We start from the raw sequence: 16,244 nt of genomic DNA, 5'->3' as shown, positions 1-16,244 counted from the left end.
TTGGAGATGGATTGCAGGAGAGATCAGGCACGTCACTGTCTCTGAGATCAGGACCCTCCCATCTTCAGTCAGGAAGTTAGTGTTTGCTGTGAATTCTTGGCTGCGTTATAACAGAGAGTACGTTTCAAACCCCAGCCTGTTTGGTCAGTCCTCAGGCAAACCAACTGGCACAGGGCACTCAGTACAATGCAGTTGGGTGTTTGGGAGGGAATCCTGCAGACTATACTCCAACACTTCCTGCTCCAGGTGATAGGGGTGGTTCCCTTGGGCGACTGCTCCTTGCTTGAGGAGGGAGCTCATTGGGAGGAGGCTGTTTGTGGTTCTCGGATCCTGGAAGGTATGATAAGTGCGCAGAGGGGCAGGCCACACACTAGTCACGTTTGGCTACTGTGAATAGCTATAAGAAGCCAACACTTTCCCAACAGGGAAACTGTTTAAGCAGAGCAGAGGACGCGTATGCAACTGGTGTGAGTGTTGGAGTAATTGGTTCCAAAGTGCTGGCAGGAAAGGGAAGGGTAGAATAGCCTCACCCTGTGCCAGGAAACGGTGCTGAAGCCACGCTCATTTCTGACTTTGTGATTTCTCTTTGGAGGTACAGAGACAGCAGGAGAGACAAGGATGACTGAGGTACGTAGACAAAACTCACACTGATCTTGGTGACAGTGGCCAGGATAAAACGATCCCCAGGTTCCGAGGGGGCAGGAGAGAGAGGGAGAGAGTGGGACGGGAGGGCAAACAGAGGGATGGATGAGGAGCGTTGGAGGGAGGGGGGTGGTGGGGCAGGACAAAGTGGAGGGAGAAAGGCCAGGGAACAGTAGGGTGAAAATGGAGAGAGTGACGGAGGTAGGGAGTGGGGGTTAGGGAATGAGTCGGTGCAGATGTGGAGGAGAGGAGGCTTGGAGCGAGGGGTGTACGGGCTGGAGGGTTGACAGATTTAGGGAGGGGGTGTAGGGGGCCACCGGAGCTGACAGATTTAGGGAGGGGGTGTAGGGGCTGGAGAAGGGGTCAGGGATAGGGAAGGGGTGTAGGGGCTGGAGGATGGAACAGAGATAGGGAGGGGGTGTAGGGGCTGGAGGAGGTGACAGAAATAGGGAGGGGGTGTAGGGGCTGGAGGAGGTGACAGAAATAGGGAGGGGGTGTAGGGGCTGGAGGAGGGGACAGAGATAGGGAGGGGGTGTAGGTGCTGGAGGATGGAACAGAGATAGGGAGGGGGTGTAGGGGCTGGAGGAGGTGACAGAAATAGGGAGGGGGTGTAGGGGCTGGAGGAGGGGACAGAGATAGGGAGGGGGTGTAGGGGCTGGAGGAGGGGACAGAGATAGGGAGGGGGTGTAGGGGCTGGAGGAGGGGACGGAGATAGGGAGGGGGTGTAGTGGCTGGAGGAGGTGACAGGGATAGGGAGGGGGTGTAGGGGCTGGAGGAGGTGACAGGGATAGGGAGGGGGTGTAGGGGCTGGAGGATGGAACAGAGATAGGGAAGGGGGTGTAGGGGCTGGAGGAGGGGACAGAGATAGGGAGGGGGTGTAGGGGCTGGAGGAGGTGACAGAAATAGCGAGGGGGTGTAGGGGCTGGAGGAGGGGACAGAGATAGGGAGGGGGTGTAGGGGCTGGAGGAGGGGACGGAGATAGGGAGGGGGTGTAGGGGCTGGAGGAGGTGACAGAGATAGGGAGGGGGTGTAGGGGCAGGAGGAGGGGACGGAGATAGGGAGGGGGTGTAGGGGCTGGAGGAGGTGACAGGGATAGGGAGGGGGTGTAGGGGCTGGAGGAGGGGACAGAGATAGGGAGGGGGTGTAGGGGCTGGAGGAGGGGACGGAGATAGGGAGGGGGTGTAGTGGCTGGAGGAGATGACAGGGATAGGGAGGGGGTGTAGGGGCTGGAGGAGGGGACAGAGATAGGGAGGGGGTGTAGGGGCTGGAGGAGGTGACAGGGATAGGGAGGGGTGTAGGGGCTGGAGGAGGGGACGGAGATAGGGAGGCGGTGTAGGGGCTGGAGGAGGGGACAGAGATAGGTCGTTGGTGACATTACATCAGGAGATTTATATTCTCTCCCAAACCTCCTCTTCTGTAATGTGAGCTGTTTTTAAAACATCAAAGTTTATTTCTCCATAGTAACAACTGAGAGAAATATTCATGTAGTTTCTCTCCCATCTCCTGGGGTTTAACACAATGCTGACCTTGATCCTTCCGGGGCCCAACCCTCTCTGTCTATTTACCCTCTTGCTCTTAATCGCTTTGTGTTATCCTTACACCTACCTGCCGATGCTATCTCATATCCCCTCTTAACCCTCTTGATTTCTCTCTTTTGAATGCCCTTACACTCTTTATATTAATTAAGAAATTCAACTGAACCAAGTTGTCGTTATTCCTTTTTAGTCTTAACTAAAAGCTCAATAAGTTTATTCGTCCATTGTTCCTTAATCTTACCAGTCCCACCCTTCAGTCTAACAGGAATTTAATGCCTCTGAACTGTTATCATCACACACTTGAACACCCTCCCACTTGTCAGACTCTTTTTATCTGTGAACAGTCAACTCACATCAACTTTTGAAAGTCCTTGTCTCATACCATTAAAGATTGCCTTACTCTAATTAAACACTTTTATGGAAGTCTTATCATTTTCCATAACCATTTGAAACGACAATAGAACTTTGATTGCTGGACCCTACGATATGATTTGTAGATATTGGTGGTGGACTGGAGAGTACAAAGAAAAAAGTCACACAACAGCGGGTTATAGTCCAACAGGTTTATTTGGCAGCATTAGCTTTTTGAGCGCTGGTTTGCTCAAAACTTTGCAAAAAAAACATTTTATTTTACTCAAAAGCTGTGTGAATCTATGTAAGGTTCTGTAAATCCGTGTTTTAGGTTGGAATCAGTCTGACCACTGTGACCACAGACAGCCTCACACAGGGGAGCTAACACCTTAATACATTATCTGGGGCTGGCATGATGCCAATTGTTAAAGTTCACTCGCGAATGTAACTTTTAAAGAAAAGGTTCTGCGATTTACACATGAAAGAACTGAAACCAACATGGTCATTCTAAAAGGACATAACAAACAATCCAGGTCCTTTTCAAAATATAATTTCAGTTACATCACACTGTAAACTTTTGCTACAAATTCTGTGTCTTATGAGCTTATTCTCCACACCCACCTGATGAAGGAGCGTTGCTCTGAAAGCTAGTGCTTCCAATTAAACCTGTTGGACTATAATCTAGTGCTGTACGATTTTTAACTTTGTTGACGCAGTGTTCCCCGACTTTGACTCCAGTCACCTACCCTACCTTATAACCAAAAGAAGGTCTAGTTTTAGAACATAGAACATAGAACAGTACAGCACAGAACAGGCCCTTCAGCCCACGATGTTGTGCCGACCACTGATCCTCATCTATGCACCCTCAAATGTCTGTGACCATATGCATGTCCAGCAGTCTCTTAAAAGTCCCCAATGATCTTGCTTCCACAACTGCTTCTGGCAACGCATTCCATGCTCTCACAACTCTCTGTGTAAAGAAGCCGCCTCTCACATCCCCTCTGTACTTTCCTCCAACCAGCTTAAAACGATGACCCCTTGTGTTAGCCATTTCTGCCCTGGGAAATAGTCCCTGTTCCTCCACACTGCCAAGAATCCTATACTCAGCTTTCAAATTCGCCCTTCCAAAATGCACCACCTCACATTTATCCAGGTTTAGATAAGATTAGACTTACAGTGTGGAAACAGGCCCTTCGGCCCAACAAGTCCACACCGACCCGCCGAAGCGCAACCCACCCATACCCCTACATTTACCCCCTACCTAACACTACGGGCAATTTAGCATGGCCAATTCACCTGACTCGCACATCTTTGGACTGTGGGAGGAAACCGGAGCACCCGTAGGAAACCCACGCAGACACGGGGAGAATGTGCAAACTCCACACAGTCAGTCGCCTGAGTCGGGAATTGAACCCGGGTCTCAAGGTGCTGTGAGGCAGCAGTGCTAACCACTGTGCCACCGTTGAACTCCATCTGTCAGTTTTGCTCTGTCTCTAGCAGGAGCATCCACATTTTGATAAAGAACATTTTTTGAGCACGTTTGACAAATTCTTCACCATCCAAACCTTTAACACTATTCTAGCCTCAGCCAATGTTTGGAAAATTAAAATCCCCCATTATTACAGCCTTCTTATACTCCCATATATCTGAGATCTCCCAACCGAATTGTTTCTGTCTTACTAGGCTCAGCCTTTAGTACAACCCAGCAAAGCAACCTTTCCATAATTTCTACCACCTGTATAATTTCACTGGGCGATTTTTCAGGAATATCTTCCCCAGTTACAGCAGTAATGTGTTCCTTGATCAAATTCACCAGCCTCCCTCCCCTTATTGCTTTCCTATAGCATCTAAAACCCAGGACACTTAGCTGCCAGTCCCCTGTCCAAGTTTCTGTAATAGCTATGTCATCCCAACAGCATGTTCTTAAACATATCCTGAGTTTATCAGCTTTGTCTACAAGAAAAAGAACATTTTCATAGAGTTGTATATGATCTCATGATTTCCTCCAGTTGCAAGAGTTCCTTGCTTCCCCTTATTTCTGGGCGGAGTAATCTACTGCCTGGAGAAAGTGAGGTCTGCAGATGCTGGAGATCAGAGCTGGAAATGTGTTGCTGGAAAAACGCAGCAGGTCAGGCAGCGTCCAAGGAGCAGGAGAATCGACGTTTCGGGCATGAGCCCTTCTTCAGGAATCTTCAGGAATCATGATTCCTGAGGAAGGGCTCATGCCCGAAACGTCAATTCTCCTGCTCCTTGGACGCTGCCTGACCTGCTGCGCTTTTCCAGCAACACATTTTCAGCTCTGATCTATTGCCCGTCCTATATTAGACAGGGCAATGCTTGTTACAGCTTTGGAGAGATTGTTTTGCAGATTGCTGGAGGGTCATTGCTATTGGACAACTACGGTTTGAGAGGGAGAAGGGAGAATTGGGAGTGCCAGTATTGCAGTTGAGCAAAGGGACCTATGGAACTATGATGGAGGAGCTGGCCACAGTTCAATGGTTCATTACCTGAGCAGGGATAGCAGGGGAACAACAACGACAGGTACTTCTGGATATTATGCAGAAGGTGCAGAATCGGTTCATTCCAAAGAGGAAGAAATATTCTGAGTGGAGGCAGGACTGACCGTGGCTGACGAGGGAAGTTAAGGAGTGTATAAAGATAAAAGATAAGAAGTATAACATAGCAAAGGTGGGCAGGAGGCCAGAGGACAGGGACACTTTGAAAGAGCAACAGAGGATAACTGAAATGGCAACAGGTGGAAAAGTACTGAAGTAGGAAAGCAAACTGGCCAAAAATATAAAGGAGGATCGTAAAAGCTTTTTTTAGGTATGTTGAAAAGAAAAAAAATTAAGGCTAAAATTGAGCCCTTGAAGATAGAAAGAGGTGAATTTATTATGAGGAACAAGGGAATGGCAGAAGTTGAATCGATACTTCAGATCTGTGTTCACTGGGGAAGACACAAGCAATCTCCCACAGGTAACAGTGGCTGAAGGACCTGAACTGAGAGGAATTTATATTTGCCAGGAATTGGTGTTGGAGAGACTGTTAGGTCTGAAGGGTGATAAGTCCCTGGGGCCTGATGGTCTACATCCCAGGGTACTGAAGGAGGTGCTCTAGAAATTGTGGATGCGTTGGTGATTATTTTCCAGAGTTCGATAGATTCGGGATCAGTTCCTGCGGATTGGAGGGTGGCTAATGTTGTACCACTTTTTAAGAAAGGAGCGAGAGAGAAAGCAGGAAATTATAGACCAGTTAGTCTGACCTCAGTGGTGGGAAAGATGCTGGAGTCTATTATAAAGGATGGAATTACGACACATCTGGATAGTAGTAACAGGATACAGAGTCAATATGGATTTATGAAGGGGAAATCATGCTGGACTCATCTTCTGGAATTTTTTGAGGATGTAACTATGAAGATGCCTTAGCAGTTTAGACCCATCCTTTTTGAGCAGCTCTTTTCTGTCCTGGGACACGTTCCAATTGACCAAAACCCTGAATCCCTGAGCAATACGCCAGCTCTTTCAGCCATCGATTTATCTCCTTTCACCTTTCGGTCCTTCCCTCGCTTGGGTTTGACATTGCATATAAACTGGAAATGACACCTTAGAAGGTCTGACTCTCTAATCTTCTGCCGAACCTGTTAAATTCACTCCGGACAGCTTTAATCTTGTCCCTAAAAGTGTCATCCCTGCAATGATGTCCGGCTTTTCAATCTCACACCGTGTGTGGTGGCACAGTGGTTAGTACTGCTGCCTCACAGCGCCAGGGACCCAGGTTCAATTCCCGCCTCAGGCGACTGACTGTGTGGAGTTTGCACGTTCTCTCCCCGTGTCTGCGTGGGTTTCCTCCGGGTGCTCCGGTTTCCTCCCACAGTCCAAAGATGTGCGGGTCAGGTGAATTGGCCATGCTAAATTGCCCGTAGTGTTAGGTAAGGGGTAAATGTAGGGGTATGGGTGGGTTGCGGGTCGGTGTGGACTTGTTGGGCCGAAGGGCCTGTTTCCACACTGTAATGTAATCTAAAGCTAAATAACATTTGACAATACGCTTGAAAGGTATTGATATCTCCTCCCTCCCAGGATCGCTATGACATGTCTGGGGACAGAGTCGCTTTTCTGCTGTGCGTCAAGAAGGATAGGTCAGGTGCTGAGGAGGATTTAAAGAGGCTGAGGAACCTTTTGGATTATTTCCACTTTCAGGTCAAGGAGTGCATTGACCCAAAGGAAGAGGTAAACACTCACCCTTCTTGTTTTGAACAGTTTCGCTGAATGTTCATTGGAAATAACACTTGCCGCGCTCGTTCATTCGGAGTGTTACAACACAATGATAAACCCTCCTGCTTAGTCAACTAAGTCCACAGACTAACCCACCTTACCCCGTAATCTGTTACAGTGCGAGTGACAGAGAACTATCCAAATTCCACTATTTAAAGAAAAAAATATCAATTTTATTCTTTAACTCCAAAGGTGAACATTAAACAACAATTAGTTATGACTCTAATCCTCCTTTATTTTAAAGATTTGCTACCTACCTCCCACTCTATAACAATATACCGACTCCCACAGCTACCTAGACCACACCTCCTCCCACCCTGCCCCCTGGAAAAACCCCATCCCATATTCCCAATTCCTTCGTCTCCGCCACATCTGCTCCCAGGAGGACCAGTTCCAACACCGCACAGCCCAGATGGCCTCCTTCTTCAAGGACCGCAGATTCCCCCCAGACGTGATCGACGATGCCCTCCACCGCATCTCCTCCACTTCCCGCTCCTCCGCCCTTGAGCCCCGCCCCTCCAACCGCCACCAGGACAGAACCCCACTGGTTCTCACCTACCACCCCACCAACCTCCGTATACAGCGTATCATCCGTCGTCATTTCCGCCACCTCCAAACGGACCCCACCACCAGAGGTATATTTCCCTCCCCTCCCCTATCAGTGTTCCAAAAAGACCACTCCCTCCGTGACTCCCTCGTCAGGTCCACACCCCCCACCAACCCAACCTCCACTCCCGGCACCTTCCCCTGCAACCGCAGGAAATGTAAAACTTGCGCCCACACCTCGTCCCTCACTTCCCTCCAAGGCCCCAAGGGATCCTTCCATATCCGCCACATGTTCACCTGCACCTCCACACACATCATTTACTGCATCTGCTGCACCCGATGTGGCCTCCTCTATATTGGGGAGACGGGCCGCCTACTTGCGGAACGTTTCAGAGAACACCTCCGGGCCGCCCGGACCAACCAACCCAACTACCCCGTGGCTCAACACTTCAACTCTCCCTCCCACTCCACCGAGGACATGCAGGTCCTTGGACTCCTCCACCGCCAGACCATAACAACACGACGGTTGGAGGAAGAGCGCCTCATCTTCCGCCTGGGAACCCTCCAACCACAAGGAATGAGCTCAGATTTCTCCAGCTTCCTCATTTCCCCTCCCCCCACCTTGTCTCAGTCGGTTCCCTCAACTCAGCACCGCCCTCCTAACCTGCAATCTTCTTCCTGACCTCCCCGCCCCCACCCCACTCCGGCCTATCACCCTCACCTTGACCTCCTTCCATGTATCGCATTTCCAGCGCCCCTCCCCCAAGTCCCTCCTCCCTACCATTTATCTTAGACTGTTTGGCACACCCTCCTCATTCCTGAAGAAGGGCTTATGCCCGAAACGTTGATTCTCCTGCTCCTTGGATGCAGCCTGACCTGCTGCGCTTTTCCAGCAACACATTTTTCAGTTCAGAATCGATAAAGTCCCGACTAAATTTACAGCAACTCTATTTTCAAAACCGGACAGCGGCTGTTGTCTCCAGTGTCGATCTTCATCTGTTTGTCGATCTCCCTGGGTTCTCTCTTGCCCTTGTGCTGCCCAGATATTTCATATGCAAAAGGTACCTTTGATGAAGAGGGTTTTCGGGTATTCTGTCTGACAATGGCTAACTGTCCAAAAGGCATGCTTTTTATATCCCAAACATGGATCGTCTCATTGGTTCAATGTTGTCAAAACAGTAAACTTGAAATTTGATTGGGTTTTAGTATCTTGGGGCATAAATATAACTGATTGGTTAAATTTGAACTGCTGTAAAAACTATTGACATTTCCACATTACAGCCCAAATGTTATAGCTTAAGGTGACAACTTTTAATTCTCCGGTATGCTCTGTGCCTGCTAGTCAGTCACACGCCAGGTGCTTGCCAGAATTCACTCTCTCTTAAAGGTACAGTACACGCCTTCAACATGACAGCAGGAGCATGCAGCTATCACTGCCAAGCTCATCATTTATCACCCCGACCCTAATTGCCACCCCCGAATACATGGGGGTGAGCAGCCTTCCTGACCCACTGTAGTCCACCCCCAGCCCCCTGTGAGGTGAGGGGGACCCCGCACAATGCCCCGTGAAGGAGGGAGTTACTCGCTGCAGGATTCCCAGCCTCTGACCCGATGGTGGGACAGGGCTTTGGGGGGAGAGTCAGGAGGGGAGTTACTCGCTGCAGGATTCCCAGCCTCTGACCCGATGGTGGGACAGGGCTTTGGGGGGAGAGTCAGGAGGGGGGGTTACTCGCTGCAGGATTCCCAGCCTCTGACCCGATGGTGGGACAGGGCTTTGGGGGGAGAGTCAGGAGGGGGTTACTCGCTGCAGGATTCCCAGCCTCTGACCCGATGGTGGGACAGGGCTTTGGGGGAGAGTCAGGAGGGGGGTTACTCGCTGCAGGAGTCCCAGCCTCTGACCCGATGGTGGGACAGGGCTTTGGGGGGAGAGTCAGGAGGGGGGTTACTCGCTGCAGGATTCCCAGCCTCTGACCCGATGGTGGGACAGGGCTTTGGGGGGAGAGTCAGGAGGGGAGTTACTCGCTGCAGGATTCCCAGCCTCTGACCCGATGGTGGGACAGGGCTTTGGGGGGAGAGTCAGGAGGGGAGTTACTCGCTGCAGGATTCCCAGCCTCTGACCCGATGGTGGGACAGGGCTTTGGGGGGAGAGTCAGGAGGGGAGTTACTCGCTGCAGGATTCCCAGCCTCTGACCTGCTTCTGTAGCTGCGGGATTGATCTGGGGCTGGGTCCCAGTTCAGTTTCTGGTCAATGGTAATCCCCAGGGTGTTGATAGTGGGGGGGGGGGAAGGGGGATTCAGTGACGGTAACACCATTGAATGTCAAGGGAACGATGATTAGATTCTCTCTTGTTGGAGATGGTAACCCCCAGGATGTTGATAGTGGGGGATTCAGAGACGGTAACACCATTGAATGTCAAGGGGGCGATGGTTCGATTCTCTCTTGTTGGAGACGGTAACCTCCAGGGTGTTGATACTTGGGGGGAAGGGGGATTCAGTGACGGTAACACCATTGAATGTCAAGGGGGTGATGGTTTGATTGTCTCTTGTTGGAGATGGTCTCTGCCTGCTCTCTGTGTGGTGTGACTGTAACTTGCTCCTTGCCTGCCCAAGCCTGGATATTGTCCAGCTCTTGCTGGATTTGAACACGGACTGTTTCAGTATCTGAGGAGCAGTGAAGGGTGCTGAACATTGTGCTATCATCAGTGAACATCTCTCCGTCTAACCCTCTAATGGAGGGAAGTGTTATCAATGACGGAGGTGGAGATGGTTGGGCCCGGGACACTCCCCTGAGGAACACGTGGTGTGTTCAAGACAATGGGGCAGGAGGGGGATCAATTGTCACCATTTTGGTCAGAACAGACCTTCCCACAAACCTCCTTGTGAATGGCGTTATTTCTCCTCAGGAAATAATCCCCGCGATGGAACAATTTCGTGAGGAACTGAAGCCTCCCCGGAACGTTAGCTGTGCGTTCTTCTTCCTCATGACCCATGGAAACAATACGTGTATTTTCGGAGCTCCGAGAGAGACTGGAGTGGAACTGGAGGTGATCTTTGAGATGTTCAATAACGAAGGGTGCCCTCAACTCCAAAACAAACCGAAGGTCTTCATAATCCAGGCTTGTCGCGGAGGTACGCTTTACCCCCCACTCAATCTCTGTGTATCTAACCCCCGTGCTGTCCCTGTCCCCGGGAGTGAGGGGCAGTGTAGAGGGAGCTTTACTCTGTGTCTAACCCCGTGCTGTCCCTGTCCCTGGGAGGGTTTGATGGGGGGACAGCGTAGAGGGAGCTTTACTCTGCATCTAACCCCGTGCTGTCCCTGTCCCCGGGAGTGGGGAACAGTGCAGAGAGAGTTTTACTCTGTATCGAACCCTGTGCTGGGATTATTTGGTGGTGACACGAGTAAGACCACTGTTCACAGAGTCCCGACAGCGTGAAAACAGGCCATTCTGCCCATCAAGTCCACACCAGCCCTCTGAAAAGCATCCCACCCCCAACCACCCCGCAATGCTATTACTGTAACCCAGCATTTCCCACGGCCAACCCACCCTAACCTGCACATCCCTGGGCACTACAGGACAATTTAGCACGGCCAATCCACCCTAACCTGCACATCCCTGGGCACTACGGGGACAATTTAGCACGGCCAATCCACCCTAACCTGCACATCCCTGGGCACTACGGGGACAATTTAGCACGGCCAATCCCACCCTAACCTGCACATCCCTGGGCACTACAGGACAATTTAGCACGGCCAATCCACCCTAACCTGCACATCCCTGGGCACTACGGGGACAATTTAGCACGGCCAATCCACCCTAACCTGCACATCCCTGGGCACTACGGGGACAATTTAGCACGGCCAATCCCACCCTAACCTGTACATCCCTGGGCACTACGGGGACAATTTAGCACGGCCAATCCACCCTAACCTGCACATCCCTGGACACTACGGGACAATTTAGCACGGCCAATCCACCCTAACCTGCACATCCCTGGGCACTACGGGGACAATTTAGCACGGCCAATCCCACCCTAACCTGCACATCCCTGGGCACTACGGGACAATTTAGCACGGCCAATCCCACCCTAACCTGCACATCCCTGGGCACTACGGGGACAATTTAGCACGGCCAATCCACCCTAACCTGCACATCCCTGGGCACTATGGGACAATTTAGCACGGCCAATCCACCCTAACCTGCACATCCCTGGGCACTATGGGACAATTTAGCACGGCCAATCCACCCTAACCTGCACATCCCTGGGCACTATGGGACAATTTAGCACGGCCAATCCACCCTCACCTGCACATCCTTGGGCACTAGGGGGACAATTTAGCACGGCCAATCCACCCTAACCTGTACATCCCTGGACACTATGGGACAATTTAGCACGGCCAATCCACCCTAACCTGCACATCCCTGGGCGCTACGGGGACAATTTAGCACGGCCAATCCACCCTGACCTGCACATCCCTGGGCACTACGGGACAATTTAGCGTTGCCAATCCACCCTAACCTGTACATCCCTGGGCACTACGGGACAATTTAGCACGGCCAATCCCACCCTAACCTGCACATCCCTGGGCACTACGGGACAATTTAGCACGCCCAATCCACCCTAACCTGCACATCCCTGGGCACTATGGGACAATTTAGCACGGCCAATCCACCCTAACCTGCACATCCCTGGGCGCTACGGGACAATTTAGCACGGCCAATCCACCCTGACCTGCACATCCCTGGGCACTACGGGACAATTTAGCACGGCCAATCCCACCCTAACCTGCACATCCGTGGGCACGACGGGAACAAATTAGCACGGCCAATCCACCCTAACCTGCACATCTTTGGACTGTGGGAGCACACCCACGCAGAGACAGGGGGAGATAGTGCACACGCCACATGGACAGTTGCCCCAGTGTGGGAATCGAGCCTGGGTTCGTGGCTCTGTGAGGCAGGAGGTGCTGAATATCACTGGGTCTGAGGTGTACTCCCGGCCCAACGAAGGGTCACGCAGAATGTCACTGGCCATCGGTGTGTGGATGGCTGTCATCTGTCACTGTAAACACCTTGACCCTTCACCTGAGGCCCACACTGGGAAAAGGGCACGGGTTGAGCTGGTCATGAGACCAAGAGACAGAATTCCCAGATCATTGTCTGTCTCCATTTCAGTGAAAGTTGACCGTGGGGTCGTCACGGCTGGATTCCGCTTAATGACCACAGAGGACGATGATGAGCCCAAGACCCTGCCGACAATGTCTGACACCTTTACAGTCTACCCCTCACCGATTGGTCAGTACATTTCTCTGTCCCTTGGTCAGTGAGAGGAATGACCTCCTGGGATACAGACATACCAGTTACCAGCAGTGGGCAGTGATGTTCCCAATGTCATGGGTCTGGAAACCAGAATTCCAGGGGGAAGGGGATCCCAGACTGAGAGGGAGTGGGCACTGTCAGAGGGTCAGTGCTGAGGGAGTGCCGCACTGTCGGAGGGTCAGTGCTGAGGGAGTGCCGCACTGTCGGAGGGTCAGTGCTGAGGGAGCGGGCACTGTCGGAGGGTCAGTGCTGAGGGAGCGGGCACTGTCGGAGGGTCAGTGCTGAGGGAGCGGGCCCTGTCGGAGGGTCAGTGCTGAGGGAGTGGGCACTGTCGGAGGGTCAGTGCTGAGGGAGTGGGCACTGTCGGAGGGTCAGCGCTGAGGGAGTGGGCCCTGTCGGAGGGTCAGCGCTGAGAGAGTGGGCACTGTCGGAGGGTCAGCGCTGAGGGAGTGGGCACTGTCGGAGGGTCAGCGCTGAGGGAGTGGGCACTGTCGGAGGGTCAGTGCTGAGGGAGTGGGCCCTGTCGGAGGGTCAGTGCTGAGGGAGTGGGCCCTGTCGGAGGGTCAGTGCTGAGGGGGTGGGGTTCACCTTCTGCCCTTTACACTGTGTCACCATCTAACCCTCTTGTTAGGTTACGTGGCGTTCCGTGATCCGTTGCAAGGCTCCTTTCTGATCACCTTCATGGATGAGGTATTCCGAGATGTTGGGAACCAATTCCACCTGTACGATCTCTTCGTCAAGGTCAGTGTTACCAGTGAGACCACCCTCCCCCCCGCCCCTCGCACCATGCCCCGTGAGGGAGGGGGTTCCGGGATTCTCACCCCAGCGACACTGAAGGAACGGCCCATATCGTTCTCGATCGGGATGGGATGGGATGGGGGGGCTCGGAGAGTAATCTCAGGGGGTGGTGTTCCCCCCTGTATCTGCTCCCTCAGGGGGTGGGGGAGAGTCAGGAGGGGGTTACTCGCTGCAGGATTCCCAGCCTCTGTCCCGATGGTGGGACAGAGCTTTGGGGGGAGAGTCAAGAGGGGAGTTACTCGCTGCAGGATTCCCAGCCTCTGACCCGATGGTGGGACAGGGCTTTGGGGGGAGAGTCAGGAGGGGGGTTACTCGCTGCAGGATTCCCAGCCTCTGACCCGATGGTGGGACAGGGCTTTGGGGGGAGAGTCAGGAGGGGGGTTACTCGCTGCAGGATTCCCAGCCTCTGACCCGATGGTGGGACAGGGCTTTGGGGGGAGAGTCAGGAGGGGAGTTACTCGCTGCAGGATTCCCAGCCTCTGACCCGATGGTGGGACAGGGCTTTGGGGGGAGAGTCAGGAGGGGGGTTACTCGCTGCAGGATTCCCAGCCTCTGACCCGATGGTGGGACAGGGCTTTGGGGGGAGAGTCAGGAGGGGAGTTACTCGCTGCAGGATTCCCAGCCTCTGACCCGATGGTGGGACAGGGCTTTGGGGGGAGAGTCAGGAGGGGAGTTACTCGCTGCAGGATTCCCAGCCTCTGACCCGATGGTGGGACAGGGCTTTGGGGGGAGAGTCAGGAGGGGAGTTACTCGCTGCAGGATTCCCAGCCTTTGACCTGTAGCCGCTATGGTTTTGTGGTGGGTCCAGTTGAGTTTCTGGTTAATGGTGATCCCAAAGATGTTGATAGTAGGCGATTCGGTGATGGTAATGTCTTTGAATGTCATGGGGCAATGGTTATATTAGATTCCCTACAGTGTGGAAACAGGCCCTTCGGCCCGACCAGTCCACACTGACCCTCCAAAGAGTAACCCACCCAGACCCATTCCCCTAACACTATGGGCAATTTAGCACGGCCAATTCACCCTGACCCGCACACCTTTGGACTGTGGGAGGAAACCGGAGCACCCGGAGGAAACCCACGCAGACACGGGGAGAGTGTGTAAACCCCACACACAGACAGAGTTGCCCGGGGCTGGGAGCAGCTACGCTCTGGGGTATAACAGCGTGCTGTCCGCCCAATCCCCACAGGAAAGTTTGCTGACTGCCCTCGTTCTCTCTGACGCTGCAGGTGAACCACAGAATGGTCAGGAAGGAGATGAAATACAAGAACTCGATAGTGAAGACAACCCTGGTGATGGAATCCACCCTGACCAAGGCGTTGTACCTCACTGAGTGACAGAGCAGCACCGAGAGACGGTCCTGAAACAGCTATCGCTTGCTGCTGTTCAGATCTTTATTCCGGAAATCGTACTGGGGGGGGGGGCTTTCCTCGGTGATTTATTTGGGGGCTGCTTGCTGGGTCGCGCTGTCATTCTGAAAATTGCCAGCGGTTTGTTAGCATGTGTGTAATTAAACATTTTCACTGGCACCGTTGGAGGAGGTGAGACATTGCTGTGAATCTTTGAGCAATACATTCGGTTTCGAGAACGATTCGAGATCCCGGGGCCTCACTCTTACACATCACGGTGGGGTCCTGGGGAGAGCTGCTGAACAGAGACCGTGGAGGTGGAGTGGACAGTGAAGAGGGTTCCCTCAGATTACAACAGGATCTGGACCAGATGGGCCAATGGGCTGAGAAGGGGCAGATGGAGTTTAATTCGGATAAATGCGAGGGGCTGCATTTTGGGAAAGCAAATCTTAGCAGGACTTATCCACTTAATGGTAAGGTCCTGGGGAGTGTTGCTGAACAAAGAGACCTTGGGGTGCAGGTTCATAGCTCCTTGAAAGTGGAGTCACAGGTAGATAGGATAGTGAAGGCAGCGTTTGGTATGCTTCCCTTTATTGGTCAGAGTATTGAGTACAGGAGTTGGGAGGTCATGTTGCAGCTGTACAGGACATTGGTTAGGCCACTGTTGGAATATTGCGTGCAATTCTGGTCTCCTTCCTATCGGAAAGATGTTGTGAAACTTGAAAGGGTTCAGAAAAGATTTACAAGGATGTTGCCAGGGTTGGAGGATTTGAGCTACAGGGAGAGGCTGAACAGGCTGGGGCTGTTTTCCCTGGAGCGTCGGAGGCTGAGGGAGTGAGTGTTGAAGGGGGGGTCAGTGTGTCGATTGAGTGTGGGTGGGTAGAGGGAGTGAGTGTTGAAGGTGGGGTCAGTGTGTCGATCGAGTGTGGGGGGGGGGTGGGGGTTGCTCTGTCCCTGGACTGTGTTGAGCTTCTCGAGTGTTGTTGGAGCTGCCCCTGTCCAGGGCAAGTGGGGAGTATTCCCTCACCCTCCTGACTTGGGCCTTGTCGATGGTGGGACAGGGCTTTGGGGGGAGAGTCAGGAGGGGGGTTACTCACTGCAGGATTCCCAGCCTCTGACCCGATGGTGGGACAGGGCTTTGGGGGAGAGTCAGGAGGGGAGTTACTCGCTGCAGGATTCCCAGCCTCTGACCCGATGGTGGGACAGGGCTTTGGGGGGAGGGTCAGGAGGGGAGTTACTCGCTGCAGGATTCCCAGCCTCTGACCCCGATGGTGGGACAGGGCTTTGGGGGGAGAGTCAGGAGGGGAGTTACTCGCTGCAGGATTCCCAGCCTCTGACCCGATGGTGGGACAGGGCTTTGGGGGGAGAGTCAGGAGGGGAGTTACTCGCTGCAGGATTCCCAGCCTCTACCCTGCTCCTGTAGCCGCGGGATTG

General features: G+C 52.8%; 1 protein-coding gene across 2 annotated transcripts; it reads left to right on the top strand.

Moving 5' to 3' along the window:
* The first annotated feature begins 71 nt into the window (after nt 1-71).
* Nucleotides 72-14,983, top strand: LOC132814024 (caspase-14-like). 2 transcript variants are annotated; one of them, XM_060823336.1, is made up of 7 exons: nt 72-117; nt 599-627; nt 6,605-6,754; nt 10,249-10,474; nt 12,520-12,639; nt 13,295-13,404; nt 14,691-14,983. In XM_060823336.1, the coding sequence occupies exons 2-7, from the start codon at nt 619-621 to the stop codon at nt 14,796-14,798; spliced, it is 723 nt and encodes a 240-aa protein (XP_060679319.1). In that variant the 5' UTR covers nt 72-117; nt 599-618; the 3' UTR covers nt 14,799-14,983. The 2 variants fall into 2 exon arrangements, with proteins under 2 accessions (XP_060679319.1, XP_060679321.1); XM_060823338.1 differs by having other exon boundaries at nt 80-117; nt 593-627.
* Nucleotides 14,984-16,244: the final 1,261 nt, after the last annotated feature.

This window comes from Hemiscyllium ocellatum, unplaced genomic scaffold (genome assembly GCF_020745735.1).
Source record: "Hemiscyllium ocellatum isolate sHemOce1 unplaced genomic scaffold, sHemOce1.pat.X.cur. scaffold_625_pat_ctg1, whole genome shotgun sequence".
In the NCBI taxonomy this organism is placed as follows: Eukaryota; Metazoa; Chordata; class Chondrichthyes; order Orectolobiformes; family Hemiscylliidae; genus Hemiscyllium; species Hemiscyllium ocellatum.
The sequence above is the reverse complement of the archived record's forward strand: the minus strand, read 5'-3'. Positions and strand labels throughout refer to the sequence as shown.

What these genes read in the sequence shown, in the direction of transcription:
- LOC132814024 (XM_060823336.1), top strand. An exon ending in AATCCAGGCTTGTCGCGGAG is followed by an intron (nt 10,475 to 12,519) that starts GTACGCTTTACC and finishes TCTCCATTTCAG; the next exon opens with TGAAAGTTGACCGTGGGGTC. An exon ending in AGTCTACCCCTCACCGATTG is followed by an intron (nt 12,640 to 13,294) that starts GTCAGTACATTT and finishes CCCTCTTGTTAG; the next exon opens with GTTACGTGGCGTTCCGTGAT.